At 42.3% G+C, this 19453-nt stretch overlaps 1 protein-coding gene across 2 annotated transcripts in view; it reads left to right on the top strand.

The window, feature by feature from the left end:
- LOC140493572 (acyl-CoA (8-3)-desaturase-like) overlaps window positions 1-19453 on the top strand; it is a 46567-nt gene that overhangs the window by 19517 nt on the left and 7597 nt on the right. The window contains exons 7-10 of one of the 2 annotated variants that reach the window (XM_072592151.1): window positions 1195-1271; window positions 10451-10548; window positions 14957-15053; window positions 16656-16735. In XM_072592151.1, the coding sequence (XP_072448252.1) occupies window positions 1195-1271; window positions 10451-10548; window positions 14957-15053; window positions 16656-16735 (352 nt within the window). Of the gene's footprint in view, window positions 1-1194; window positions 1272-10450; window positions 10549-14956; window positions 15054-16655; window positions 16763-19453 lie in introns of both variants that reach the window. The other variant, XM_072592152.1, reaches the window with a different exon arrangement.

Raw genomic sequence — 19453 nt, 5'->3', positions numbered from 1 at the left:
AAAAGCTGTTCTTGAATCTATTTATTTATACGTGTTGTAAAACTTTTATATCTTCTGCCTGACAGAAGAGGATAGAAGAGAGTATAACTGGGGTGGGAGGAGTCTTCGATTATGTTGGCTGCTTAGAGAGTAGTCCTCTTTCTTGCTGACCAGCAAAAAGATCATATCAACAGATGTAGGCAGCCTGGACAGAAAATGCACGAGGGATCAGTGCTGTGTCCTGCAGCAAAAGGGATGCCCAACAGTGCCACAAGAAGGTCAATGATCTTCTGACCTCTGTAAGGGCAAGTGCCATCACCTTTTCTCGGCCACCTTTCACCCAAGGGCCAGCACTCATTCTCACTTTGCTACTGTGCACACATTTCACTAATGCTAATGGATAAAATCCTCTTTATTGCATACATCATGCCCACTCAATGTTCACACACATTTCAAACTCCCAAACTACTCACCCTACTTCCCACTCTGTGCATGCGAATCACTCAGCGTTCAAGCATGACCACAGACAACTCTTCCACCACTTGCATCATAGTCAGTCCTTTCCTTTATCTCACTGCAGGAAAAATTGCTGGACCTTCCTGGATTGATGTCTCAACTGAGCCTGACTGACCAATCTGTAATTCCTAGTCTGGCTGCACTTGACATACAGGAATGACGGATGCCAACTCCTCAAATTATAATTGAATGAGTCCCTTGACTAACTATGGCGGCACTTTTCAAGACTTAGGCCCATTCAAGAATTTATGGGATAATCAGCAAGCAATGGTCAGACTGGAATAGCCATTGTCCTGATGGATAGCTTCAGTGTGTTCTATTTCCACATTCAGCTTGCATGGTGACCAAACAGCTTTGGCCCTATCTATGGGGTTGCTAATATACCCAATCTAACAGCATGTAGAGTTGTAGGAGTCCCAATAGACCAGAGAAAGTAGACTCGCAGTAGACAGTAGTAGAGAATTCTTTGGCAGTTTTCTCATAAAATGAGAAGAAATGGGAACAGTTGAGACTTGGACAGCTCCATGTCAAATGTTTCAAACTCCCAAACTACTCACCCTACCTCCCACTCTGTGCATGCGAATCACTCAGCGTTCAAGCATGACATGAGCCTGGGATGGAGCCCATTGAGTTGTATAAAGAAACTTCTACAGTTTTCTTTTGTAATTCTAAATAATTTGTTTTGTCATCTTGTCACAGTTGGACCTCCAGCACTACTTCCCCTCTACTTCCAATGGTACATCTTTTACTTCGCTGTGCAACGAAAGCAGTGGGTGGTGAGTATCTACTAACAGCATCCTGGGACTTGTTCAATTGCAGATTCAACTTACCCACTATTTTACTTGCAGTAGTGGAAATAGCTTCCCATTGACTAAATGCATTACTTAAAGTATACTGAACCATTTCAACCAAAGACTCCCAGGTTCTAACCGTTCTCCATGCTAATCTAATTTATTGTTAACCACTGACATCATTAAGCTGTGCCTGAGTAATAAGTGCACTCCTGGTGTATTTAGGATATTGGATATTACTGGCATAACTATTGTATTCCACAGTGGAAAATGGGTTGCCTTTTTAGTAAGCAATATAATTAAATCAATAGTAAGAAAGAAAGTAGGTCAGATGGTGTAGAATCTGTGCGGGTAGAATTGAGGAACCACAAAAGCCAAAAAAAACTACAGTTGGAGTTATGTATAAGCCTCCAAACGGTAGTCATGAGCTGGGGTGCAAGATACACCGAGAGGTAGAAAAGATGAGTGTGAAACGCAAAGTTACAGTGATCATGGGGGATTTAAATAGGCAAATGGAAAATCTGGTTGGTAGTGGATTGCAAGAAAAGGTATTTGTGGAATGTCTACAAGTTGGCTTTTTGGAGTATGGGCCGGGTGCTGGCAGGTGGGACTAGTTTGGGTTGGGATATCAGGTCGGCATGGATGGGGTTGGACTGAAGGGTCTGTTTCTATGCTGTACATCTCTATGACTCTATGACTAAGTAATGAGCAGGTTAGACCAAGGAGACCCATTGGATGTTATCTACCTGAACTTCAAGAAGCCCTTTGACAAGGTGCTGCACAGGAGACTACTGAGTTAGTTACGAGCCCATGGTGTCATAGGCAAGGTGTTAGCATGGATAGAAGCCTGTGGTAGAGCCCATTAGTGAACATGCAATACTGCATTTAGTGTTGTGCAATGAGACAAACTTGATAAGGGAGCTTAAGGTGAAGGAACCCTTAGGAGGCAATCATCAATAAAATGATTGAATTTATTCTACAATCTGAGAGGGAGAAGATAGAATCAGAGGTAATAGTATTACAGCTGAATAATGGCAACTACAGAGCTATGAGGGAGGAGCTGGTTAGAATTGACTGGGAGAGGAGCCTGGCAGGAAAAGCACAGGAACAGCAATGGCAGGAATTTCTGGGAGTAATTCAGGAGACACAGCAGAGATTCATCCTTGAGGAAAATGAAGCATGGTACAGGGAGTATGAGGCAACCATGGCTGACCAGGGAAGTCAGGAATAGCATAAAAGCAGAAGAGAAAGCATATAATGTGCAAAAGGCAGTGGGTTACCAGAGGTTTGGGAAGCTTATAAAAGGAGGGAGAAGACTAAATATGAAGGTATGCTAGCCAGTAATATAAAGGAAGACTGTAAGAGTTTCTTTAGATACATAAAGGGCAAAAGAGAGGCAAACGTGGACATTGGACCACTGGAAAATGATGCTGGAGAGAGAGTAGTGGGGAACAAAGAAAATGGCTGAGGAACTGAACAAGTTCTTCACATCAGTCTTTACAGTGAAAGGCACAAGTAATATCCCAAAAATTCAAGAGAGGGGCGACAGAGCTGAGTATGGCGGTCATCACCAAGGAGAAGGTGCTAGAAAAACTGATCGGCCTGAAGGTGGATAAATCACCTGGACCAGATGCACTACACCCCAGAGTTCTTAGGGAGATAGCTGAACAGATAGTGGAGGCATTAGTAATGATCTTTCAGCAATCACTAGAATCAAAGAGGGTCCTAGAGGATTGGAAATTGCTAATATGACACCTGTTAAAAAGGTAGTAAGGCAAAAGATGGAAAATTACAGACCAATTAACTTAACCTCAGTCGTGGGTAAAATCCTGGAATCCATTGTGAAGGATGAGATTTCTGAATACTTGGAAATGTATAAAATAGGACAACATCAGCACAGTTTCATCAAGGGGAGGTCATGCCTGACAAATCTGCTAGAATTCTTTGAGGAAGGACCAATGGGCTGAGAAGTGGCAGATGGAGTTTAATTCAGATAAATGCGAGGTGCTACATTTTGGGAAAGCAAATCTTAGCAGGACTTATACACTTAATGGTAAGGTCCTCGGGAGTGTTGCTGAACAAAGAGACCTTGGAGTGCAGGTTCATAGCTCCTTGAAAGCGGAGTTGCAGGTGAACAGGATAGTGAAGAAGGCGTTTGGTATGCTCTCCTTTATTGGTCAAGAGTATTGAGTACAGGAATTGGGAGGTCATGTTGCGGCTGTACAAACATTGGTTCGGCCACTGTTGGAATATTGCGTGCAATTCTGGTCTCCTTCCTATTGGAAAGATGTTGTGAAACTTGAGAGGGTTCAGAAAAGTTTTACAAGGATGTTGCCAGGGTTGAAGGATTTGAGCTATAGGGAAAGGCTGAACAGGCTGGGGCTGTTTTCCCTGGATCGTTGAAGGCTGAGGGGTGACCTTTTGGAGGTTTACAAAATTATGAGGGGCATGGATAGAATAAATAGAAAAAGTCTTTTCCCTGGGGTCTTGCAGTCCAGAACTAGAGGACATAGGTTTAGGGTGAGAGGGGAAAGATATAAAAGAGACCTAAGGGGCAACTTTTTCATGCAGAGGGTGGTACGTGTATGGAATGAGCTGCCAGAGGAAGTGGTGAAGGCTGGCTGGTACAATTGCAACATTTAAGAGGCATTTGGATGGGTATATGAATAGGAAGGGTTTGGAGGAATATGGGCCGGGTGCTGGCAGGTGGGACTAGATTGGGTTGGGATATCAGGTCGGCATGGATGGGGTTGGACTGAAGGGTCTGTTTCTATATGACTCTATGACTAAGTAATGAGCAGGTTAGACCAGGGAGAGCCATTGGATGTTATCTACCTGAACTTCAAGAAGCCCTTTGACAAGGTGCTGCACAGGAGGCTACTGGGTTAGTTACGAGCCCATGGTGTCATAGGCAAGGTGCTGGCATGGATAGAAGCCTGGCTGTCTGGTAGAAAGCAGAGAGTGGAGATAAAAGGGTCCTTCTCAGGATGGCAGCTGGTGACAAGTGGTGTTCTGCAAGGCTCAGTGTTGGGACCACAACGTTTCACTTTATACATTAACGATCTCGATGAAGGAACTGAGAACATCCTGGCGAAATTTGCAGACAATACAAAGATAGGTAGAGGGACAGGTAGCATTGAGGAGGCAGGGAGGCTGCAGATTGATTTGGACAGGTTAGGACAGTGGGCAAAGAAGTGACAGATGGCCTAATTTCTGCTCCTATGTCTTATGGTCTTATGGTCTAACTGCTCTATTCAGTAGTACCTCCAGCAATTATGACTGGATATTCAAGAATACTGTTCTATTCATTAATGCCCAATGAGGTAGAACTACAATACTCAGTAATGCATGAGAGGATGAGGGGGCTATATTGTTGGTTCAGGTGTATACCCAACTATTTTTGTTTTACTGTGTAGGCTATTAGCGTACAGGAATAGCTTTCCCAGAGAGTGTGGCTTTCAGAACACTTGGCTGAGAGTGTAAAATTCAGTGATGAGATGGCTCCTTGAGGCCTACCACTCACTATTAAAGGTGAGGCAGTGGCAGAAAATGAATTAATTGATCGCAATGGGTCATGTAGAAAGTTCCACTTTGCTGGCCAGCAAAGAGATCTTGCTATAGGAAGTTCTGTAAGGTTCATGGCCCTATTTAAAGAAGCAGGCAAATTTTCAATAAATGTCAGGTGACGCTTAAATGGCGGGAGGTCACCAAGTCAATGTAGTCTCTCGGGATCTAGAAACAATGCTACAAACTTTGCTTCTAACCCTTGTGTGGTATAACATCATATTAAAGACAGATTTCCTCCAAGGATTCCAGGTACATATGGAGGAGTCAATAAGCACCTCTGTAGATAGACCTCCTCAGTGTGTTGCACCTAAGTTGATTGTCCACCCAATCCCCATGAAGACATGGTCTTTACTTAAATCCATTTGGCCCTGTCTGACTTTCATGTGCATCTCTATCCCTACTCCCTTTTTTGATTTTCTTAAATGATAGCAACAATGAATGTTAAAGGTAAGTATGAACAAGGCAAAAATAGTAAGCTGTCCAGCAAAATTAACTAATGTGTGGAGCAAATGTAGTTAAATAGAATTATGAATGCAAAACAAGCATTTTACGCGAATGAGAAGTCTGATTTCTTTTTAAGAAGACAGTGTGATTGGACCAGACTAGGCCAGCATATGCCATCCTATGAGGGTATGGTGGGCAACTTGACAGAAGCCAATTCCAAAGTCACAAGATGTGGTGTGATTTACTGGATATTCACCCATTCTTGAAACTTTGCCTCATTGTGGCAGTTGGGATTGCATGTCATCAATGAGCAATGAGCCCAAACTAAGAGGGTTTTAAAAAAATTAACTTGATCAGCAGTAATGAGGAGAAGAGGCAATTTCTGCTGAGAGACTTTTAAGATTCTTTCTGTGTCATACACTGTCACAAGTGATCACCCATGCCTGCAGTATCCATAGTGTCTCCACCAACTGTTCGACGTAAATAGTAAAACAAAGGATGAGACAATACAGCCATTTGTATCTATGCTGGCTCTTTGAAAAACCTTCCCAATTAGTTCCATTGACAACTCTCTCTTCTCACAAGTATGAATCTAATTTCCTATTAAAACTAAACATTGAACCTACTTCCACCACCCTTTCAGATGGTGCATGGTAGATCATACATGACTCACAATTAACTGTCCATCATCATCTAACTGGTGCATTCTCCACAGCAACACCTTATCTAACCAGAGTTCACTTACCAATCAAACAGCATGTTATTTCCTTAAAGTATAAAGATGTTGTTCCCCTTTACATTGGGATTTCTAATGCTGATAAGCACAAGATGAGAAAAAATGTGTATTTTTTTTCATCAATCTAATAAAATGTTTCCTCCTGACCCTCTAGTTCTTTTGCCAATTAACTTTAATCTGTGTCCCATGGTTACTTGACGTTACCCTGCAGGAAAAAGTTTCTTCTCATTATTCTAATAAATCTTTAGGATTTTGGAATGTGTATTAAATCTTAACTTTCTCTTCTCCGAGGAGAACAACTCAGCTTCTTTACCTCACCATGTAACTGAAGTCGCTCATTCCAAATGCTATTCTCATAAACTTCTTTGTACCTACTCCCCAAGACCATGTCACATTACTACATCAATGTTATCTCTCCTGACTATATTTGGTGAACTGCCACTGTTACCTAAATAACTATCAGCCTATCCTTTGTTGAAGAACACTCAGAGGGTCTCTATTAACTCCTGTTGGTCCCACAGTACCTCCACTAACAAACTCTTGTCCCATCTCCAATCAGTCCAAAACACTCTAATTCCATTTAGACAACCCTATCACCCCCAAATTAAACTCCTCTAATTTGTACCTGAATGAGCAGCACAAACCCTGAAAAGGAACTGGAGTTGGCTGTTTTGCATCTCAAAACTGTACCACTTTTCAATGAGACTGTGGTTGATTGGCAACTGAATGCCATCTATCTGCCTTTTCTTCAAATCACTTAATACCTTTGGGTAAGAACATCAATCAATCTTAGTTTTCAAATTAACAATTAATCTAATATCAACTGCACAAGAGAGTTCTACTCTGTGCTTGTCCATTTTCTGTAGAACTGTTTCCTGATTTCATTCCTGAAAAGTCTTGCACAAATTTTCAGCAAAGTCTTCTGGTCATAGACTCCTCAGCCAGCAGAAACAGTTTCTCTCTATCTACTCTATTTGTAACCCAGACTATGTTGAAAATGTTGATCAAATGAACCCTTATCTGGCTAAATTACAGACAATTTGGATTGTATAATATCTGCCTGTATTTCAACACATCGATTTAGGTTCTATTTTGGCAAAGCTATTCCCTTCAAGACAGATATGACAGCCACAAAGCCAACACAAACTCCAGTAAACTACACAAGACCCAGTGCATTAAACTACATAAAGACATAGTACAACTTCAAAAATAACTGCTGTACTATTAATATAGCACCTTTCAGCATTTGAAAATATCCCAAGAAGCTTTATTACGTAAAATATTATGCTGAATCACATACTGAGACAGGAAGTCAGACAAAGTTTCATTGAGGAGGTATGTTTTAAGGAGCAAAAACAGAAATTGCTGGAGAAGCTTGGCAGGTCTGGCAGCATCTGTGGAGAGAAATCAGATTTAACATTTCAGGTCAAGTGGCCTTCCTCAGGGGGGAGGAGTCAGTCGATCCAAAACATTAACTCTGATTTCCCTCCACAGATGCTGCCAGACCTGCTGAGCTTTTCCAGCAATTCATGTTTTTGTTTCTTGTTTACAGCATACACAGTTCTTTTGGTTTTATTTAGGTTTTAAGGAGTAATCTTTATGGGGGAAAGGGAGGTGAAGATATGGAGAGGCTTTTAGAGAGTGAATTCCAGAGCTTTGGGCAGACCACCAACAGCACAGCAGTTAAAATTGAGCTACATGTGAGTGCAGAAGGACAGTATCATAGTTATCTTGATGGGTTGCAGGGATGGGAAAATTATGGAGATAGTGATAGTTGAAAACATTATTAACACTGAGGCATTGCTGAATGACTAGCTAACTCAGGTCAGCTTGCGCAGAGTCAGGAGCCATTGAATAGGGTTTGGTTTGAGCTAAGATTCTAGATTAGAGTGGTGCTGGAAAAGCACAGCAGTTCAGGCAGCATCCGAGGAGCAGGAAAATCGACTCCACAGGCAGCACATTATTAGCTGAGCTGCAGGTTACGGAGATTAGATCGTAGGAGACTGGCTGGGAGTGCATGAGGCTAGTCACCTTTAGAGATACTAACGATGTAGCTGTTGGTTTCAGCAGCACAGAAGCTGACACAGGAGTCAGACACTTTTACAGAGGTAGAAATAGACGGCTGTAGTAACGAGGCAGGCATGTAGATGGAAGCTCATCTTGGGGTCAAATACAACACCAAGTTTGCAAACAGCTTGGTTTAACATCAGACTGTTGTCACAGAGAGCAACGGAATTGGTGGTTAGAGAAGGGAGTTAGAGTTGGCGAACAAAGTCAATGGTCTGTCTTCCCAATATTTAATGGAAGGAAATATCAGCTTGCTCAGCAATGAAAACTGAATGGAGGGGGAGGGATTTAAATCTGGGATATAAAGGTAGGAATTACATTGATAAAGGACAACATGATCACTGACTTAAACTTACAGTTAGATTCTGCAGAGACTGTACACAAACTTAGACAAGCCCACACACAGACTAACAGAAACCCACACAGCCCCTACACACTCCTGATACAAACCTCAACTTAAATCCACACAGCCTAGGAGATGGACCCAGCACAACCTCCAATCTCAGCCCAGCAGAGGGAATTGCTCGAAGATGATGGTTTTCCCACTGGTCTCAGGTTTGCTCCACTAACAACCCCATCTCTGTTGCTCCAAATCTCTGCTTCATCTGACACACCCACTTTATGATGAACAGCTGAATGCTTCGATAAATGTGTTACTTGTTTTGATTGACAGCAGTCAGATGGTGTAACAAGCCAATGGTTGGAGGAGACTGGATAAGGAATTGTTGCATTCCTAGGAATTTGGGACACCCACACTTTATTTGAGTCATTTTGTCCTGTAGGGACAGAATGTACTACATAGAATTAATTCTGTTTAGGAATACATTAAACATTAAAATGAATGTTACTATAGGAGAAGTGTTTCTTTTAAGTGCCAAATGGTCAGATGTTGGAAGAGTTGAACCTTTTTGTTACTAACTCAAAAGAATTCTCCATTATGGGTGACATAACCCTCAGTTGTGAGTTTGTTCCAGGATTCAGACCTGGTGTTCGAATTGATTATAGGGGCTGCATTATTGTTGGGATTTGATTTGTATGAAATGTGCATGACTGCAAATTGCTTAGGGCCAGCCTGGAAAAATCCCCAAAATACTCAGCACATCTGGCACACTCCCAATGCTAACTCTCCCACATTCCCAGCGCCAACTCTCCCACACCCCCAACACCAACTCTCACACACTCCCAGCGCCAACTCTCCCACACCCCCAACACCAACTCTCACACACTCCCAGAGCCAGTTCTCAGACACATCCCAGCACAAACTCTTACACACATCCCAGTGCTAATGCACACACCTCCTGCACCAAATCTCTCACACTCCCAGCGCCAACTGTCACACATATCCCAGCACCAGCTCTGACATGGATCCTAGTGCCAGCTCTCGGACACATCCCGCGCCAATTCACACACACATCCCGATGCAACCTCGTGCTCACATCCCAACACAAATCCACACACACAGATTCCAACAGAAACCTGCAATGCTTCAAACAGACTTCCAATACAAATCTCAGCACAAATTCTCACGCAAATTCACAGACAGACCTAAATAACTCAGCAAGCTCCCTGATTAGTCTCCATTCAAACAGTGCTGAGTGCATCATTGTTCATTTGATGCAGACAAAGCACCTCATGGGCTGCAGGGCCAGCTCCTCCTGAGTTCTGCTCGAACACAATGGGAACCCTTCCCCCACTCCATAACTGGTGTAGAGAACAGCCCAGTTGCTCCTGAAAGAGTTCTACATTGGAAAATGATTAATCAGAAGCTATCCATCTTAACTACCACTGCTGTTGAGATTATGTAATATATAAACATTAATACATTATAAGAAGAATCCATCATTGTAATATTGTACCTGTTTTGTTCTTGTGGGATTTTTAAAATTCAAATTATTCCCATTACCAGCAACAAGCCTGTAACCAGTGGCCATTCTACCTCTTACTGGTGTTATACAGATCAAAGTGTTCTCACCTGATTGAATCTGTAACTACATTGCTGAATATTTTCACAATTTGTTTTCTAGCCTGCAATTTCCATGCGATTCATTTGTGGAAGAAGTTGACTGCTGATGTTCAGTAGGAGCTGGCTGGAACCCATGTAGTGCTTTTGCTCCTGGGTACAGGGTGGGTTAGCACAGGATTAACTATGATTTTACTCGCACTCCTCATCCCAATTTTTCGAAAGCCTGCTCACATCCTCTGCCTCAGCTCATAAATGGAGCGCAGTCAGTGGGGTGCAGTGATAGAACGACCTGAACCCTGAGACCAGTAATCACTGTCAGGAGAGGAGTCATAAAACTGGAAAGAAAAAGAATATGTCAACTAATAATTTTTTTTTTGCCCTTTATAGGACTTGGCCTGGATGGTGTCTTTCTACATTCGTATCAGCTTGACTTACATCCCACTGCTTGGCATTCAAGGTTTTCTGTTAATGTTCTTTCTAGTGAGGTGGGGCTCCCATGTTGAAATACTACCTATATTATGTGTTTGTCTGTTGAACAATTGCAGTAATTGGTACTGTGTGTCTGAACTGCATTAACCATCCATTAACAAATGCCTAGCATATTTGGAGCTCTAGGGAACTGGTTGTGGTTTGTGGTCTTTTTGCTCCCTGTTTGATTTAATAGATTTGAATAGGTTTGGGCAGTGTTGACCCCTTGTTTATCTTGATTGTTTATTTTATTTCTCCTCTTCTCAGTTTTTTTCTCTGTCAATCTTTTATTTTCTCAATCATTACCTTTTCTTTTGCTTTTGCTGTTTTCACTGCTTGTCTGTTGGTTCCTCATTCACTGACACTAATTATTTCTGTCTGGCTGCTTATTTGCCACTCCCTCTAACTCCCAACATTAACAGTCTCTAATAAATGAAAATTTAGTCTTGCCCTCAGTCAGACTATTTATATATTTATCCTGATCACTACAGTTGACATAATGTTTTAACAGCTGCTGTATCCACCACTGAGAATCCAGTTTTCTTGCTAAATGCTGTTGGGTTGCAGTAGCCTTTATTCAACACTTCTTCTACTTGCTGAAGCTGTGGCATTGATTTGTACATTTGTTTATTTGTTAGATGAACAGGACATTTATTTATTTCTCACTGCCTGTTTTTCTGCTCTTTCTCATTCCTTCTCCTCTTTGTAATGAGAAGCTGCACCGTCAACTAAACTCAGTCATGAGCGAGATGTTAAGGGGCATCTTAAAGGAGATGTAGAACAGCAAAAAGGTTTAGGGAGGGAGGTCCAGAGCTTAGGGCCTTGGACGCTAAATGTAAAGTATCAATAGAGGAAAATTGCAATCGTGGATGGCCAAGAGGCAAGAGTCAGAGGAGCCCAGAGATCTTGGAGGGTTGTAGGTCTGGATGAGGCTACAGGTATAGGGAGTGGCAAAATCTTGGAAGGATTTGAGAGCAAAGATGAGAATTTTCCAATTGATGTGCTTCTGAATCAGAGCCAATTGAAGTCAGAGAGCACAGGTGATGGCTGAATTGGATTTGATGTGATTTAGGACATGGGCAGTAGACTTACTATTAGCTTAATCCCTGGAGTATACAAGGACACACTTGAAAAGTCTAGAGGGAACAAAAGCATAAATAAGGCTTCAGTGAATGAGCTGATGGAGGGGTTGAATTGGGCAATGCTACAAAGGTGAAAATGAGTTTACAGTGATGATCTAGACATATGGTCCTTCTTAAATACAGTTGCACAAAAATTCACACAAACCTCTTGCAAAATCAACTTCAATGGAGTGGATAATGTGCCCTGACAGCTTCACAGCTAGAACCTGTTTTGTCAACTCTGAATTGAGCAACATGCCACAAAGGAGGACAAAGAAAATACTTAAAGACTATATTGGGGAAAAACGCATTAGTATTTGTCCAAAACAGTGACAGTCACTTTACATCAGTCATTGAGTCTCATCACCTTAATAATGAGGCAAAGTGATGGTATATGATTGAGAGGGAAACTTGGAAGCAGTGGTGTCCCCATGCTGCCCTTGCCCTTCCTGGCAATGGGGTTTGCAGGTTTAGAATGTTAATTATATAACAATTGCATTCAACTAATTTCAGTTGCTTACATTAACTGCTAATGGCTTTGTGGTGCAGTGGTAGTGTTGTTTCCTTAGCTTTGGGCTAGAAGGTTCAAATTTCATCTGCCTGGGAGATGTGCCATGAGATGTAAATACAGGTTGATTAAAAATGTGTAGAAAGGAGGATTGGGGAAGCACTGCACTCAGCTGGTTTTGGTTATGATTGACAGTTGACATCTTAGCTCAAATACCAAGTAACAATAGTGGGAATAATCCAAGGGAACCATTTTTTCAATGACAAGTGATTTTACTGTTTTAAATACTTTACCCCTTTAAGAATGTTGAGTCAGTCAGTCAGCAGTTACATGTGCTTGAACAAACAGGCTATCAGCAGAATTTGTGATAGGAACAGCAAGGCAGGAACAGCAGTTCAGGCTAAAACCTTTACGTCAGACCTGGCAGGAGAAGCAGTGACAGCGAGTAAGAGCTCAACAGTTAGCCACAATTGGCCGATACAGAGTCCTTCGAGAAGAAGGATCTGCTGGTCAGCCTGGATTCGAGGTTCAGCTGGACAGTGACTGTTTTGGAGCTGAATAAGTAAAGTTAAAAATCCCTGTCAGCTCAGGGGGAGATATTTAAATTGACAATAAAGAGCTAGGTCGGGAAAGACAGAAATCAAGGAAACAAAGACTTGTTATTCACAATGAGTGTCACTGCTACAGTGAGCACACAACATAAGGCACGGCTACAGTATTGAAGTCGAGGATCTAGAATTGAATTTATACTGAGGTTGCAACATAAGGAATGTCACAGAGCAATTTAATGTGACAAAAATGCAATTTAAAAGATAAAGAATACCGAATCTAACAGGAGATGAACAAAATATACTCATCATCACTAATCAAACTTCAGATGACAGAAACGAGCAAAGTTTGATGCAGATGAGGGGAAACAAAACAAAGGCAGCGTAGCTCACTTGAGCTCATTGATGAATCTTCCACTGAAGTTATTTAAACAGCAAAACAGTACAATGGACACAAATTCAAGAGCAACATTTCAGTCTTTCAAAGATGAAGTAATGTCTCAGTGACAGATGATGATAAGCAAGCAGCAATCCTCCATTAACTGCCCGAGGTTAGGAAAATGTCTGGGAAGACATCGACAGTGGATGAATGAAGATGCCCAACCTCCTCAGCAAGTTGAACTAAAGCTTAACACAGACGTGTCTGCAGATTGACAATGGAGATGAACTTTCAGAAAATGAAGATGAGCTGCACAAAACTCCATGGACAGCAGACCAATGTCCACAGATTCAGGACGTAGTTAAGAAAAAATTACCCAGCTCAGAAATCCAGGATACCAGGAAAAAATAAATTACTTGTCTCCATAGAGCAGCCTTCTTCATAATAGACATTTGTGAAAATGAAATTCCTCCAGATGATACTATGGGGCAAATGTCTGAGTTGGCAGGGTCAAGTTCCTCTGCAAATAAATTCAGGAGACTAGCTTCCTCCAGATAGAGAAATGGGCCAAGTAACAGGCTTAATAGGATGACATCTTCTGTGAAGGATAGCCATGAGATAAAAATCCTCCAGCAGAGAAATGATTTACAGATCAATCAGTGTCAAGATGATGAGCAAGTTCAACAGGCACAGGATTAGATCCACCTTCCCCTTCTCTGCCACGAAACTGAAACCAACGCTGCACAGTGAGCATCCACTGCCTGTGCACTTCGGGGCCTCAAATGGTGGTGGGTTGGGAAGGTCATGCATAGGCCTTCCTGGCACAGTCTCAATCCGGGTGGAGCCAGGAGAATAGCAGGATCCCCAACAGCTATCTTCCTGTCTGATTCAATGTCCTCTTCCCAGCATCAAGCTTGCAAAGGTGGGAATGTTCAATTCTGCACAAAGAGATGACTGTCTCTGGTAACGAATGTAGAACAAGGTGCGATAACCTTGAAAGACTATTGAGACCATTCAGAACTAACATCAAGACGCATGTTTTCATATAAGGTAGGGAGGATATCTGGAACTATCTCCCTGAAGAAAGTGTTGAACCAAATGGAGCTTTCAAGACTGATGATTGATTTTTACTAGTTGAAGAGATGAATAAATAGTTACAAAAGGTGGATAAATCATAGAGTCAAAATCTACAGAAAAAGGCCTTTCAGCCCATTACTTCCACACCAGTCAAAAATAATCACTTAACTAACGTGACTCACTATTTCAGTGTTACTCCTTGATCGTCTTCAATATATGATTTGGCAAAGGAATTACTACAGCAGAAGGGGAGGGACATAGACTGACCATACTTGATAAATAAATGCAATGGACTGGCAGGAAATGAGAGAAAGCCAGCACCTTCTGGCAATGACAGAACATTTAATAGTCATCCACACAAACGACAAAGACCATTTGTTTCCAAGGCAGTATAAGACCAATTTGCTTTGTCCCCTAAGGACAATCCCACACTAGAAGAAACTACCAAAATAAACAGTCACAGCCATTGACTGCAAGACCTATCATTATATCATTTCCATTTAAAAGTTTTAATTTCAGAGGTACCATCTCAGCAGGTTATATATGGTTTGGCTAGAGAAGCTAATATGAATGTTAACAGAAAATAAATATTAGTCTGGGCAGACACACCTAAAACAGTAGCTGAAAGCCTTTTATTGGTTTTGTACTTAGTGACAGCATCAGCAGAAGGTTACCATACCAGTGAGGTTTGTTTTACATTTTAATTACCAAATTAGTGGTCTTACTCTATTTATATTTTGTTGGAGTACATTCCTTCAGTCAGATCATGAATTTCACGATTCCTGTTTGCAGATTTATGGAAAGTAATTGGTTTGTGTGGGTGACTCAGATGAACCACATTCCTATGATAATTGACCATGATCAGAAGGAGGATTGGCTGACCATGCAGGTAAGAGCCTAACTGTCACTGGGACACTGGTCTAGGTCAGGGGCTCCTGTCTGTTCACCACCTTTTCATGCACATTGGACATTCATGTAAAAGCCCTCAATATCAAATCACACTAAAAGATGAAACCAATGACATGGTACATCAGAAATCTAATTTTGAATTTTAAAAAAATTCAAGATTGTGGTGGAAAGGAAAGGCTGAGAAAGGTGAAGGGTTCCACAGCCTTGGAAGAGTCTGTCCACCATCCACAGTCAGTAGTAGCAATGTCTACCATCTACAAGATGCACAGCAGAAATTCACCAAGGCTGCTTTTAGATTGCACCTTGCAATCTCATGACCACTAACATGTTGAAGGACAAGGGCAGAAGGTACATGGGAATATCACAACATCTACAAGTCCCCCTTCAAGTCACTCAGCACCCTGACTTAGAAATATATCACCATTCCTACAGTGTGGCCGAATCAAAATCCTGGAACTCCCACAATAACCAAATTGTGGGTCTGCCTGTAACAGACGGACTACAGGGATTTAAGAAAGCAGCTCACCACCACTTCCTCAAGAGGAACTAGTAATGAGCACATCTCTGAATTAATATGAAATAAGCATTGGAGATAGTTGTATACTGCCCCTTGGTGTCTATTCTTTCATCTTCATGGATGAGGTGCCATATAAATGTGTATCACAGAGTCCCTGTGACAGAGAAATCCAAGATTCTATTGATGTCCATGTATCTGAAGTTGCTGGTGTTCTGATGATATTCTGGCATAGGACTAATCAGCCAATGAGATAATTGCCCTAGAATCAGCCTTGTCCAAACCTGAATCACAAATTGTACCAGGTTTCCTGGGATTTAAAGAGCTTTCACAACCTGGAGGCTGCATTTTGAACATTACTGAATGGGAATACTTGGAAAAGACAGCATGTGCAGTGGGATATGTGGAGATCAGGAGAATCAGTGATATCCGTTGTTTGGTGATTCATGAGCTATCCCCAGAAAACTGGCCATAAAAGCTGCTGAGTTTCCATAACTAGAACTTGTCACCTGTACTCAATCGGACCTAAATGTGACTCCAGCCTACATCGTATCCATTACAATACGTCCTGTTGTTATATCCATAACAAACATGATTATCCCTGGCCTATATTTGTTTCCTTGGCTCTGACAAAGAATCACCAGGCTCTAACTGTTATCTCCCACAGATGCTGCCAGACCTGCTGAGTTTGTCTAGCAATCTCTGTTCTTAGTTTAGATCTTCAGCATCCACAGTCCTTTGTTTTATTTTATTTATTTCCTCAGTACCTCACAGACAAGAGACTCCCATTTGATTATCTGGAATTAGTTTTCAGCTCTATTCCCACACGTGAATGGCTTGGCCCTGCAGATAGCTCCTTGTTGTTTTCCTCCCACCATGAACTGATCCGTACAGCTGGTGAAACGAGAACTAACAATGTGCCAGTCTAGGTTGTAGGGTGTGCCACCACTGAAGTAGCTGACTATATTAACAGCAGCTGAGTGTTTACTGTATTTTAGGACCTGAATCTCAGAATGTGATATTTGTAACGATTATGGACCACTACTAACCTGTTTGTTTTTCTTGTAGTTGCATGCTACTTGTAACGTCCATCAGTCTGTCTTCAATGACTGGTTCACAGGTCACCTCAACTTCCAGATTGAACATCAGTGAGTACCACCAACCTTCAGCAGGAGGTACACTTGCTTTGTACAAAGGACAAATGGGCACTGCCATCCTGTGTTGTTGGACTGTGAATAGGGTACAGTTAACCCTGGAACCATATGGTTATTAAAATGCAGAGGGGAGTGGTGTTGCATTCGCAATAAATTCTGGCGATTACACATGGGTCAAACAGTTATGGGAGATGGGTTGTATCATAGAAAAAGAGAGGTGAATTGAATTGAATCATTTTTACTGTTCTTCTCTCCTGTCCATTACATGGGTTCTCTTTCTTGCCCTTAGAGTTGTGCGATGTGTTTTTGTGAAATCCAACATTAAAGTTAACCACAGAAAACTCAGTAAAGTTAAAGTAAGATAGGGTTTAGGAGAAAGTGAGGACTGCAGATGCTGGAGATCAGAGTCAAGAGTGTGGTCTGGAAAAGCACAGCTGCTCAGGCAGCATCCGAGCAGCAGGAGACTCGACATTTCGGGAATAAGCCATTCATCAGGAATGAGGCTTGTGAGCCGAGGACTGAGAGATAAATGGGTGGGGAGTGGGGTTGGGGAGAAGGTAGCTGAGAGAGCGAAATGTGGGTGAAGGTGAGGGAGAAGGTGATAGATCAGAGGGGGGAGTGATGGACGGGTCCGGAGGGCAGTGCTGAGTTGGAGACTTGCGAGTGGGATAATGTGGGGGGAGGGGAAATGAGGAAACTGTTGAAATCCACATTTATCCCGTGTGGTTGCAGAGTCACAAGGTGGAATATGAGGCGTTATTCCTCCAGGCATTGGGAGGTAACGGTTTGGCAGTGGAGGAGACCCAGGACTTGCATATCCTTGGATGCATGTGTTTGATTACATTTCCCGAAGCATTCTATCTTGCTTTGAATAAACCCTATCTTAGTCAAGAGTGTGGTCTTGGAATAGCACAGCAGTTCAGGCAGCATCCAAGGAGTAGGGGGAGTTGAAGTGTTCAGCCACGGAGGCAGAGTTGGAAACTTGGTACCGGGATAATGTGGGGAGGAGGGGAAATGAGGAAGCTGTTGAAATCCACATTTATCCCATGTGGTTGCAGGGTCCCAAGATCATTTCAGAGATCATGGGACACCCGCACCCGTCAACCCCACCGGCCCGTGGCTGAACACTTCAACACTCCCTCCCACTCCGTCAAGGACATGCAAGTCCAGGGCCTCCTCCACTGCCAAATCGTTACCATCTGATGCCTGGAGGAGGAACGCCTCATATTCCACCTTGGGACTCTATAACGATAGGGGATAAATGTGGTTTCAACAGCTTCCTCGTTTCCCCTCCCCTCACATTATTCTCGTCCCAAGTCTCCAAGTCAGCACCGCCCTCTGGACCCATCCATCACTCCCTCCTCTGACCTATCACCTTCTCCCTCATCTTCATCCAACTATCACTTTCCTGGCTACCTTCCCCCAAACCCACCCCCCTCCCATTTGTCTCTCAGCCCCGACCCACAAGCCTCATTCCTGATGAAGGGCTTATGCCAAAACATCGATTCTCCTGCTCCTTGGATGCTGCCTGAACTGCTGTGCTATTCCAAGACCACACTCTTGACTAAGATAGGGTTTATTCAAAGCAAGGTAGAATGCTTCGGGAAATGTAATCACACACATGCATCCAAGGAAGAAAAGAGGGAAGTTTCAAATTACTTCAAACCATTTGGAATTAATTCACATGAACTAGACAGACTAATAAATCAATGTCCGCTTGAAGTTCTTTTAGTGGGCTGTGTACCGAAATCCCTTTCATAGGAAATTAGAGACAATTGGAGTGTTAATGAAGGTAGAGTGGTTGTAAGCTCTGAATCGGTTCACTTTCCAATTGCAGTACAGATTACAAGCAGACTGATGATAAAATCAAAAATCGTATAATATCTGATGATTTAAAACAAACCGACAGGTTTGATCGTGTGACTGGGCTTTAAGTTTAGTTACTCAGCTAAGGAGATAGGTTTTGGGGGAGATGACTGTGGAGTGATTAAAACTGAGTCTTGGCTTTAAATGGTCCCCTGTGCTCAGCACCGGCTGAGATAGACATCATATCGACTAACCCTTTGTATTGGCATGGCTAGAGTGTTCATACAATCCAAGGAGTGTCACATCTAACTTTAAACTTTATTGGCCTCTGGCAATTGTTAGAAAGTTCTGGAGGCAGTCAGCCTACTCATTCTGAGTTCGATTGCAGCCATTTAAAATTTTCAGCATTTTAAGAACATTTGAGCAGAAGAGTATAGTTTTCTTTAGAACATCAATTTAGGATCTCTCTCTTTGTATCTATTGGTCATTAAAGTTGTCAGGATGAATATCCATTTCAAGTGAATCATAGAATCCCAACAGTGTAGAAGCAGGCCATTCGCTCCATCAAGTCTACACCAACAATCTGAAGAGCAGTCCACCCAGACCCAGCCCCCTAGTTTATCAGTGTAACCCTGCATTTCCCATGGCTAATCCACCTAGCCTATACATCCCTGGATACTATGAGCAATTTAGCATGGCCAATCCACCCAACCTGCACATCTCTGTGGGAGGAAACCAGAGCACCTAGAGGAAACCCAGGCAGACAGGGGTAGAATGTGCAAACTCCACACAGAGAGTTTCCCAGTTACCTGGGAATCGAACCCAGGTCCTTGGCAGTACTTTAATTACAAGCCATTCTATGTCCTTCATACATAAAGTCACCGTAGTCTTACCAGACCATATCGG

The sequence above is a fragment of the Chiloscyllium punctatum genome, chromosome 22 (assembly GCF_047496795.1).
Source record: "Chiloscyllium punctatum isolate Juve2018m chromosome 22, sChiPun1.3, whole genome shotgun sequence".
NCBI lineage: Eukaryota > Metazoa > Chordata > Chondrichthyes > Orectolobiformes > Hemiscylliidae > Chiloscyllium > Chiloscyllium punctatum.
This window is presented reverse-complemented; position numbering and strand designations above follow the sequence as displayed.